The sequence below is a fragment of the Vipera berus genome (genome assembly GCF_964194415.1).
Source record: "Vipera berus genome assembly, chromosome: 2".
NCBI lineage: Eukaryota > Metazoa > Chordata > Lepidosauria > Squamata > Viperidae > Vipera > Vipera berus.
The window spans coordinates 31,493,407-31,505,678 of NC_138203.1; the positions used below are offsets into that span (position 1 = coordinate 31,493,407).

Here is a 12,272-nt window from a genome sequence, read left to right on the forward strand (position 1 = left end):
CAATAATCAGCCCCACAACTGGAAAAGAGCTAAGAGGATGTCTGACCATTATGCTATTAAATCTCGAAAGATCACCATTAGATCCATTTACAGTACTGTTTTATTCAAGGTTTGGCTAGTCAAACTGCAGCAAATTGGAGGTGAAATTTAAGGAAGAGAAAGCAAATCAACTTTCAAATATGTTTCATCAAAACAATTTACTGCCTACAAACTACTCATAGATGAAGTTTTCTGACTGTAATTGAATGATTTGAATCTGGCAAGATTTTAATACACCGCAGCTCTATGTATAAACTTTAGCTGGAAACCAGATCAGTTACAACCCTTAACACCGATATAACCATCAAAAGTGTTGGCAGGGAATTTACAATCTCCCCAACAGATACTATCTGAATAGCACACGACAGGGATAAGATAAATTGGTCATAGTTATCTTCTCCGACATAATGTGATTTGTGTTTTAATTATGATTTCTAGAGCTATGTAGATACATACCAATTAGCAAATAGATCTAATCGTCAGTAGGGTATTTTCCTCAATTCCACATAGTTGGCCACTTAACCGAAGTCTAATTGTTTCGTGTTTCAGATCACCTTACAAGCATAAGCAGAACAGTTTTATTTAAGAGATTTATAAAGTGCTGCTTCTCTTTCCACCCCACCTCAAAATGTCCAGTATACCATGACCACTTACAATGGTAACGCAATGGTTAAAACGCAAAGCATTTAAGGATAAAACGTGGCAGATAACGTTATTTAAAAACTGAAAATTGCTGTATCACGTTTTCACTCATAGGAAGCACGCACCACCTTCCAATGCCAAGTTTTGGAAGGGAACTCTGCTGCTGTTCAGTCAAGCTAAGCGCATTATCCAATTTTCGCGCTCGTTCCCTTGACAGCGGAGTCCCAGCAATGGGTGTCGCGTGTTCTTCCTCTTCGCGTTGGACGCCGTTACCCGGCCGGCAAAAGCGTCTTTAGTCAACGTGCGGCGCATGCGCAAGCTTAGAGTGCTGCACCGGAAGCCGGAAGCGGCGGAGAGGAGTTGCAGTTTTCAGCTACGGGGGATTTTAAATCGCTTTTCCAGTCTTCCCTGGCCCCGCGTCGCCATGGATGCGCGAGCGCGAGCCAAACGCTACGAAAAATTGGACTTTCTGGGTGAGGGGCAGGTAAGGAATAGCGGCCTCATCTGCCTTTTAATGTGCTTTTATCTGTAATTATGGTCTGTGACTGTAATAAAAATTATTTTTATTTGGAGGGGAATAGCCCGAAAATATTCTTTTTTCTTGAAGTTATTCTGATCTACATCTTGCCTATTTCTAGAAGGGAATCTAGGAAGATCTTTCTTCTTTCTGTGTCCTTCCTTCTCATTAGGTGGCCAAAGTATTTGAGTTTTAGCTTCAGGATCTGGCCTTCTAAAGAGCAGTCAGGGTTGATCTCCTCTAGGACTGACCGGTTTGATCGCCTTGCAGTCCAAGGGACTCGCAGGAGTCTTCTCCAGCACCAGAGTTCAAAGGCCTCAATTCTTTGGCGCTCAGCCTTTTTTATGGTCCAACTTTCATAGCCATACATTGCAACTGGGAAGACCATAGCCTTTACTACACGCACTTTTGTTGGCAGGGTGATGTCTCTGCTTTTTAGTGTGCTGTCTAGATTTGCCATGGCTTTCCTCCCCAGGAGCAAGCGTCTTTTAATTTCTTGGCTGCAGTCCCCATCTGCGGTGATCTTGGAGCCCAGGAAAATAAAATCTGTCACTACCTCCATTTCTTCCCCATCTATTTGCCAGAAATTGGGAGGGCCAGATGCCATGATCTTGGTTTTCTTAATGTTAAGTTTCAAGCCAACTTTTGCAAACTCTCCTTCTTCACCAGCATCAAGAGGCTCTTTAGTTCCTCTTCACTTTCTGCCATTAGAGTGGTATCATCTGCATATCTTAGGTTGTTGATATTTCTCCCAGCAATCTGAATTCCAACTTTTGATTCGTCTAGCATTGTCTTTCTCATGATGTGCTCTGCATATAAGTTAAATAGACAAGGTGACAGTATACAGCCTTGCCAGACTCCTTTCCCAATTTTGAACCAATCAGTGGTTCCGTGTCCAGTTCTCTCTGTTGCTTCTTGACCCGCATATAGGTTTCTCAAAAGACAAATAAGATGGTCTGGTACTCCCATCTCTTTAAGAACTTGCCACAGTTTGTTGTGATCCACACAATCAAAGGCTTTAGTATAGTCAATGAAGCAGAAGTAGATGTTTTTCTGGAACTCCCTAGCTTTCTCCATGATCCAGCGTATGTTGGCAATATGAGCCTTGGTGGAGCAGTGGGCTAATGCCTACTTAAGTAACACCAGCTGCCTGCAATTAGTGCAGGTTCGCATCCCACCAGGCTCAAGGTTGACTCAGCCTTCCATCCTTCTGAGGTAGGTAAAATGAGGACCCAGATTGTTTGGGGCAATAAGCTGACTTTGTAATAATGCCGCTTGGGGTGGGGCAAAAGCCCTAATTAGCAGGCATATACATAGAATGAAGGCTATTGCTAAGCACATATGATTTGTGCTTAGATTGTAAGCCGCCCTGATTCTTCAGAGAAGGGTGGGATATAAATGGGATTAAAATAAAAAATAAAATAAATAAATAAATTTGATCTCTAGTTCCTCTGCCTCTTCGAAATCCTGCCTGTACTTCTGGTAGTTCTTGATCCACATACTGCTGGAGTCTAACTTGTAGGATTTTAAGCATAACTTTACTAGCATGTGAAATGAGTGCAATGGTGCAATAGTTTGAACATTCTTTGGCATTGCCTTTCTTTGGAATTGGAATGTAAACTGACCTTTTCCAATCCTGTGGCCACTGTTGAGTTTTCCAAATTTGCTGGCAAATTGAGTGTAGCACTTTTACTGCATCGTCTTTTAAGATTTTGAATAGCTCAGCTGGAATACTGTCACCTCCACTAGCATTGTTGTTCCTCAGATTTCCTAAGGCCCATTTCACTTCACATTCTAGGATGTCTGGGTCGGGGTCAGTGACCACCCAATCGTGGTTATCTGGGACGTTAAGGTTGCACTTGTATAGTTCTTCTGTGTAGTTTTGCCACCTCTTCTTAATCTCTTCTGCCTCTGTTAGGTCCCTGCCATTTTGGTCCTTTATCATGCCCATCTTTGCATGAAATCTTCCCTTCATATCTCCAATTTTCTTGAAGAGATCTCTGGTCCTCCCTATTCTATTGTTTTCTTCTATTTCTTTGCACTGTTCATTTAAGAAGGCATTCTTATCTCTTCTAGCTATTCTCTGGAATTCTGCATTCAATTGGGTTTCTCTTTCTCACTTGCCTTTCACTTCCCTTCTTTCCTCAGCTATTTGCAAAGCTTCCTCAGACAGCCATTTTGCTTTTTTGCATTTGCAAAAGTTTGCAAATGGTTTTAGTTGCTACTTCTTGTACAATGTTGCAAACCTCCGTCCTTAATTCTTCAGACACTCTGTCTATCAGATCTAATTTCTTAAATCTGTTTGTCACCTCTACTGTGTATTCATCATATGATTTTGTTCATATCTGAGTGGCCTAGTGCTTTTCCCTACTTTCTTAAACTTAAGCCTAAATTTTGCAACAAGAAGCTCATGGTCTGAGCCACAGTCAGCTCCTGGTCTTGTTTTTACTGACTGTATAGAGCTTCTCCATCTTTGGCTGTAGAACACATAGTCAATCTGATTTCTGTGTTGACCATCTGGTGATGTCCATGTGTAGAGCAGTCTCTTGGGTTGTTGGAAAAGAGTGTTTGCTATGACCATCATATTCTCTGGACAAAATTCTGTCAGCCTGTGCCCTGCTTCATTTTGTACTCCAAGGCCAAACCTGCCTGTTATTCCGGTTATCTTTTGGCTTCCTACTTTAGCATTCCAATCCCCCATGATGATAAGGACATCATTTTTGGTGTTAATTCTATAAGGTGCTGTAGGGCTTCATAGAACGGGTCAATTTCATCTTTAGCACCAGTGGTTGAGGCATAGACCTGGACTACTGTGATAATGAATGGTTTGCCTTGGATTCGAACCGAGATCATTCTGTCATTTTGGGGATTGTATCCCAGTATTGCTTTTCCTACTCTTTTATTGACTATGAAGGCTACTCCATTTCTTCTGAGGGATTCTTGCCCGCAATAGTATACCTGATGGTTATCTGAATTAAATTCACCCATTCCTGTCCATTTTAGTTCGCTGATTCCTAAGATGTCGATGTTCAGTCTTGTCATCTCTTGTATGACCACATCCAGCTTGCCTTGATTTATGGATCTTACATTCCAGGTTCCTATGGAGAAAATTTTTTTACAGCATCAGACTTTCCTTTCACTACCAGATGCCTCCACAGCTGAGCGTCCTTTTGGCTTTGGCCCAGTTGCTTCTTTCTTTCTGGCGCTATTAGTGCTAGCCCTCTGGTTTTCCCAAATAGCATATTGTACACCTTCCGATTTGAGGGCTCATCTTCCAGCATCATATCTTTTTGACTTTAGGTACTGTCCATGGGGTTTTCATGGCAAAGATACTGGAGTGGTTTACCATTTCCTTCTCCAGTGGATCACATTTTGTCAGAACTCTCTGCTACGACCTGTCCGTCTTGGGTGTCTCTGCACGGCATAGCTCATAGCTTCATTGAGTTACACAAGCCCCTTTGCCGTGACAAAGGGGCTGTCTGAATTAGGAGTACGTTATATTTGGTGGAAACCGTTTACTCAGTAAACGGTGTGCATCATGCCAACATACCATAGTTCCTGCCTCACTTCGCTTTTGTGTTAAAATGGTTTTGCCTTTGTCAACTAGTCCTCCTCAGGATGTTTGTGCAAATTTTTTTTTATGCCACAGGGCCTGCAAAAGAGGCATCTTATCTCTCCTAATTAGACACTTTTTTTCCCTCAGCATTTTCTCTTATTCTAGGCCACATTTTTTTCAAGGAAAGAAATACATGGGGTTTCTGGCTTCAATGTTTATGTAATCCTACTCATCCCTAATTTGGAATCAAATTACATTAATCTGATTTTTAATTGTGAGAAAACATGCTTTGGATGGATATTGGTGTAACATACTAAGTTGTAACTGTTTTGGACACTACCAGAGAAAACTTGAGTTATCTCAGTCACTAAGCATGTAACACAAATGCAGCTTCTAAGTTTACTTTCTTCAGATTGCTGTTATAGTAATTTTTCACCTGTCATTTTAGGCAGCATTGTGAAGATATAGGTTAGAAAGTAAGCAGCAACAATCTATTAAAATGGTGGCAGAGAACCAGGCTTAGTCCAAAAGCTAGAGTGATTCTTCGATTAACATTTCAGCCTATAGTCAAATATTTTTCTTCTTCCAAACAAATGGTCATAGAACATTATGATTACGCAGTGTGTTTATCTTGGTTTAGACTGATTGCTAATTATCTGATTAAGAAAGTTATACAAAACTGGGTTTGATGTTTAATGATTATAGAAACAACAATTACAAAGTAATGCCAAAAAATAGCTCTGCAAAGAGTGATAAAAAGACAGTAATTCTCTTTTGGGAAGCTGATGCTACATATTGATGTTAAATTTGTCAAAATATTGTTGACATCCCTAATCTTTCACCCAAAAAGCAATTAAATTCTGTAACACAATCTTTCAAATATTTAGAAATTGGACAAATAACAATGCATTACTTCTTTGTAGGAAACCCTTCTTAACAGAGCTTTGCAGCCTTTTGTTATGTTAACTCTCAGATGTATGTACTTCACATGATTGATAATATTTAAAATAACTTTGCCTTGAAGCTTATGCTGTAATTATAGGTAGTCCAGGACTTACAACCATTTGTTTAATAACTGTTCAAAATCACAGCATCAATAAAAAAGTGACTTGCGCCTGGTCCTTGCATTTATGATTGTTGCAGCGTCCCTGCAGCCATGTGATCAAAATTTGAGCACTTGACAACCTGCATGCCTTTACAACAGTTGCAGCATCCTGGAATCACATGATCACCAATTTGCAAACTTTCCAGGAGGCTTCCAATAAGCAAAATCGATGGGGGAAGCCAGATTCACTTAATGACCATGTTATTCACTCAACTGCAGTGAATTGTTTAGCAACTAGAGCAAAAAAAGTTGTAATATTGAGTATGACTCACTTAACTTCCATGCTTAGTAATAGAAATTCTGGCCCCAATTATAGTTATAAGTCAACAATTGCCTGTAATTTCCCTTAGATACTGATATTGACTAGTTTAAAGAATAGAAATGTATTAGATTTTATTAAAATATTTATTTTAAAAAATTATTTTTTATTGCCTGTATTATATTTTCATCAATTATATCATAGAACAATAGGAAGGGTAAACATTAAAACTATGCAAAGCATTTGAAAACAATATTTCACAAAGTACAATGATGCTAAAGAAGCCCCATCTCTCAAAACCTTAGCCATATCGTCTGCATGCATATTTATGCACCATTGTTTCTTTGCCACTGCCAGTAAAAGTGTTGCTGGTGCATAAACCACATAAACTGACATGTCAAGCTTTCTGAAGAACACCTTGCTTTCATGTTCTAGGATGAATGTTTTGCTTGTATGCTGCATTTTATTGAATGTTTTGCATAATCTTACTACATATTTCCTAGACATGGAGTGAAGAACAGTTCTTCAAGAGCCATGGTGGCGCAGTGGTTAGAATGCAGTATTGCAAGTTAACTCTGCCCATTGCCAGGAGTTCAATCTTGACCAGCTCAAGGTTGATTCAGCTTTCCATCCTTCCTAGGTTGGCAAATGAAGACCCAGATTGTTGGAGGCAATATTTGATGATGTAAACCACTCAAAGAATATTGTAGAGCAGTATATAAGTCTAAGTGCTACTGCTATTGTTTTTCATAAATTACTGAATTACAGTGTATATTTCCAAAGTATAAATAACTTATACTTATTTATACTTTAAAATTGTATTTTCTGGATCTGAGGAACAGGTTTCCTCTCTGTGTTCCAAGTAAATAAAACTAGGTAATGATATTGGTTTAACTTTGGAAAATTGAAAATTTAACATTCAGGGTATCTTCTCTCTTTTTAGTTTGCTACTGTTTATAAAGCAAGAGACAAGAACACAAATCAAATTGTTGCTATTAAAAAAGTAAGTCTTATTTTGGCTGTATTTTATATCTCCTCAGATCATCCTTTGTTCTAACCATAATTTAAAATGCATCAATGTTTTTAGATCTAAACTATCACTTAGCTATATTCTGAAGCTGTTTTTCAATACTCCTCCTGATTTTCAAATGTACTTCTTATGGATATGTTGGTAATGTTGGCATCATAAACAATATGAATTTAGCATCATGGACATCAGTTAATAAGGAGGCTTATCACTATGTGTAAATCAGGCCAACTGATGACCATGATGGCTCAATGGATGGATGGAGGATGGATAAATCTACACATTATGGCTTAGAACTGCATGAAAATATGGGTTTGAGAAAGCATAACTAAAAATGTTGGCTTACTTGTATATGAAGTTTTCTTAACCATAGCTTGATATGGTATCTTAACTGAGCCAATTTTGTTCACTTCTTAGTGATTGTAATATTACAGTAAATATGTATAAAGTAGAATGAAACTTTAGATCTGTGATTTTCTAATTGTTTCTGAAGAATTGCAGTACTCCTTGAGAGCTTACCAAAAAAATTGAGAGAAATCATTGACAATAGCAGGCAGTGTTTCCTGAAATTATTTTCCCACTACCACTGATTTTCTGCTGTAATTTTCAGATAAAAAAGTATTTAGTGTGTTCTAGGCTACACCGTTAGTTCAAAGGAAGCAGTATTTAGATACAGCAAGTCTGACTAATACCTTATTATGTACATAAAAGGAATATATTTGGAAAAAACTAATATTCTCTGCAGAAGATAATAGATTCCTCTGCAAACAACATAAATTTGAAAAATCATTTAATTAAAGTAAAAAGAAAATCACTACAAAAATAGCCTGTTTCTTGTATATCGAAACATAAGAATTCATCTTATTTACCTGAAAACTAAGGTTTTCTCCAATAATTTATTTTATTTATATTTTATGTTAAATGTCCTATAAATAATGAAGTAATGGGGAAAGGTTTTTTTTTTCCTAAAATGCAGTCTTTTTTTATTAGAGTTTTACAAAAAAAAAATTACAATACATATCCCCAAAACCCACCCACCCCAAACCACCCCCCTTTCCCCCCACTTTCCAGAGCTGAATACAGGGTTATAGATATAATAATCATATTCTAACTAAGATTATCCATTATAAAATTAACCAAATTCATAATGTGCTTTAACTCCCCTTTAACATAGATACATTCAAATTATTAAAAACATAATAATAATAACTTAAACAAAAATATAATCAATACTAATACTAAAATTAATAACAATCTAAAATCTACTCATAAGCTAAATGGAACTTTTTAGTCCCATATTTATTTTGAATATAATCTATCCATCTCCTCCAAACTGAAATATGCAGTCTTGAAACCATCAACAGTTTTTAATCATTAAATTTAAGACATTGATCTTCTGTTAATTATTTTTAGCCTGCCAATTCTCACCTGGAATGAAATTAACAAAGCAATCATGTTATTTGAGACTGATATAATCTGTAGGACTCATTCCTGTCTCCCAGTATCTATACTCTGCTAGACAGTCATTCAACGTTAACTCTTTTATGATATTAAAATTAGGACAGTAAGTTTATTGAGGTAGCCAGTAGCCAACATAGATAGATATAGATATATTGTCTTTGAATTGACACTGCAGCAATGAAGTCTCTTTACTGGTCCATTGATGATAACTAGTAGACAGTGTCTTATCACTGGATCCCATTCTGGCATTTAAGTCTCCTCCAATTATTACATAAGCAGTAGGGAAGTTTAAGCCTTCAAAGTAGTTTTTCAGTTTGTCATAATTACTTTTAAATGAAGAATTGGACCATAGGGATGGTAGATAAACATTATTAACTAAGACTCTTTGGATCCCTGAATTTAAATTTAAATTTGGCATATGAATCATGACTTTCACTATGCATAAGTGTAAACCATGTATAGACTTTCTTGGTTGTTAATGGTATTTGTGAAGTAGAACACAGTTAATCTCCATATATAAATCCATAGGTTTTTTTACATCATGCCTTTCTAAACAGATAACTGGTTTATTGTAACATCTAATTAGGTTTGGCAAACTTTGTAATTCTACAAAACATAAGCACCAAACCGCTTGAAGTATTTGAAGTAATAAAATATATAAAAGTAGCTATGTATAGTTTTTATGTATATATATAAGTAAACATGTATATTTATATGCATAGGATATAGCTATTTGTCTGTTAAAGCTGTTACTGAACTATTGCAGTTTCTGACCTATATATGTTAAAAAGAAATATTCTGTATTCTAGATAAAACTTGGACATAGATCAGAAGCTAAAGATGGTAAGTATCTGAAATACCTAATTTTAAAAATGCTGCTTTGTTAGGTAGTTTCTGAAAGATGAAATAAGGGACAGTGGTTGGGAGGGAATTCCATTTCAGATTTATTTATATAATAAAATTATCCCTGTCATAATTGAAAAGATCTCAGCAGTTCAAAATATATATCAGAACTATATCATAAAACATCCCCAATAAAGCAGAGAAAATAAACCAATCCTGACATAAATTTAAAATTCTTGGTGTCAAATCCTATCACAAAATTCTGAGAGTATCTCTGTTTTAATTGCTTTTGGAAAGCCAACAATATAGAGTTGATCTAATTTCTAAGGGGAGACAATTCCAGAATGCAGCAACACTGACAAAAAAAAAGCATTTGCAATCCTCTAATCTAGAGGTCCCCAACAACCTATTGGGCACCAGGGACCAGTGCCATGGAGAAAGGTTTTTTCGCGGACCAGAGGGTGTGGTTTTGATAGTGCCTGCATCCTGAGGATGGAGCTTTGTTTGTTTGTGCAGCCTGCTTGCTGGCATGCTGCGGACCAGTGCTGGTCCACGGACTGGGGGTTGGGGGATCCCTACTCTAATCCCTTCACTACATGGAAGTGGGGAATCACCATCAGTTTCTCCTGGGATATCTGTATTGAGAAAAAAAACCTAGGTACCAGAAACCTTTTGGATACATAACTAGAATAGACTATCCAAAAATTTTGTTTGCTCTGCAGGATTTTTAGTAGCTGCCATATCATCTGGACCAGAGAGGGATCTGATCACAACGAAGGGCAGATTTAATTTCCTTCTGTATCCAGATCATAATATCTACTCAGACAAAAAAAGCCCAACTGCTTGTATGTTATGAGAAATTACATGGGACAAGCCCATAGTTGCCACAGAGGCTATGAGCTCTCAAACTCTTTCCTAACACCTCTAAGACCTCAATGGAAATTGTAGTTACCCAACACCAAAAACTGAGCAGATCACGTCAAACAGATGAGATACCCAAAACCTAGGAGTGAGAAAACTCTGACTGCTTGACTTTGTTGCCTTTGCCCATCCAGGTGTCAGTAATATATTCTGCATTAACATACTCATCTACAAAGAATTTGTAAAGAATTAAGAACTTACTAAACATGGACCTCAGATGACATCAACAACATTATTTAAGTTGTTCACCTGATACCCAAGCAGGTGGAATGAACAACATGGCTTTTGAAATTAATCTTAAAGATTTACTGCATATTAAGCCCAGCTGATATCTGAAGCAGACTACTTCAGGCTGTTTGTGTGCTGTTCAGTTTGCAATTATTAGAGAGTTAGTGCAGTGATATTGTGGATACAGATAATACAGGCTCATGTAATTACTGTACTCTGATTAATGATAATTAGGAAATTTAAGATTCTAAAATGTATCAGTGTAAATATGGGCATCTAATTTACTACCCCATAGAAAATAAGCTCTTATCTCCCTTTGTCCCCATCACAATCTACTATAGAAACAATGAATTTTGGAGGAAATGTGACATAGAATATATAGAATGTAAAATATCCTATTCTTTTTTCTGCAATATTTGAGTGAATCTTGGATATAAATGGAAATATTCAAGAGTGCCTTGTTTGTGTAAATTTTATGAGGAAAGTTCATGCTGTGCTTAATGTGTTCATCATGAAACTGCTTTAAAATGCTATTAAACTAGTTCCTGTAATTCACCATTGTATACGAAGATAGGTAGGAATCTCTCTGAAACTTGCTTTCTTTTTAATTGGAAATTCTAGTATTAAACCAGAAACACAAAGCAATTCCTGTACAACTCTTACTTGGGGAAATTTTTTCTGAGATCTAGAACAGGGCTAGGCAACCTCTGTTAGCTGGCTCAGGAATTCTGGGAGTTGAAGTCCATGAGTCATAAAAGAGCCGAGGTTGCCTACCCCTGGTCTAGAAGAAAGGTTCAGAACAGGAGTCTGGTCCTTCTAAGCGGGCTGATCACCTGAAATAGATTCGGGATTTCTAGAGTTGAATCATATGGGCATAACACTTATTACAAATGTGTACATAAGTCATTAAGATAGAAGTATCAGCACTGAGCATTCCTTATCAATGCAGTCTTTGAAACACCTAAGCTACCTCAAAGTTTTAATTTTTTTGTTCTTTCAAATAAGGTATAAATAGAACAGCGCTTCGAGAAATAAAACTGCTGCAGGAGCTTAGCCATCCAAATATTATTGGAGTAAGTATGAAGTATTTTTTTTGTTATGTTGTTATCTTGCTGTCAACATAATTGGCTAGTACTTGCTATTTCTAGTTGAGAATTCCCAGAAAAATCTATCTTCTAAAGTTGACAGGGGGAAAAATTGACTTGGAAAAGCCATTTTTATATTAGGCCTAACTCATTACATTCTTGTATAAGCTATTTACCTATGGCACCTTTCTGTTCACCCAAGTACTCCATGTATATTAGGATGATATGAAAGAGGCAAATGGCATGGTTCAGTTTCAGGTAAATCTTGATTATGTTAAAGTGGGAAGAAACCATATATATTGCAATAAAAGAATGTAATTTCTAATAGCAATGAACACCTTGGTTTCATATATTAAGGACCCTGGTTGTTGGGGACAATATGTTGACATTGTAAACCACCCGGAGAGTGCTATAAAACATTACGGGGCGATATATAAGTAACTCTGAGTGCTATTGCTATTGCTAAGTGCTATTAATTATGAACCAGTGGGCTAGAGTTTGGTTATTTGCTGAGAAAGCCTTTGCTAACTATTATGCTATATTTGAATAGTTTTCCAAAGGAACTCAAGACACTGAAAACATATTCTTC

At 36.9% G+C, this 12,272-nt stretch overlaps 1 protein-coding gene across 3 annotated transcripts in view; it reads left to right on the top strand.

Moving 5' to 3' along the window:
* The window catches only part of CDK7 (cyclin dependent kinase 7), a 38,598-nt gene that overhangs the window by 9,762 nt on the left and 16,564 nt on the right, over nucleotides 1–12,272 (top strand). Inside the window, exons 1-4 of one of the 3 annotated variants that reach the window (XM_081318387.1) lie at nucleotides 1,009–1,165; nucleotides 7,062–7,121; nucleotides 9,416–9,449; nucleotides 11,604–11,671. In XM_081318387.1, the coding sequence (XP_081174513.1) occupies nucleotides 1,106–1,165; nucleotides 7,062–7,121; nucleotides 9,416–9,449; nucleotides 11,604–11,671 (222 nt within the window). In that variant the 5' untranslated portion in view covers nucleotides 1,009–1,105. Of the gene's footprint in view, nucleotides 1–1,008; nucleotides 1,166–7,061; nucleotides 7,122–9,415; nucleotides 9,450–11,603; nucleotides 11,672–12,272 lie in introns of those variants that run through there. The other 2 variants (XM_081318388.1, XM_081318389.1) reach the window with 2 other exon arrangements.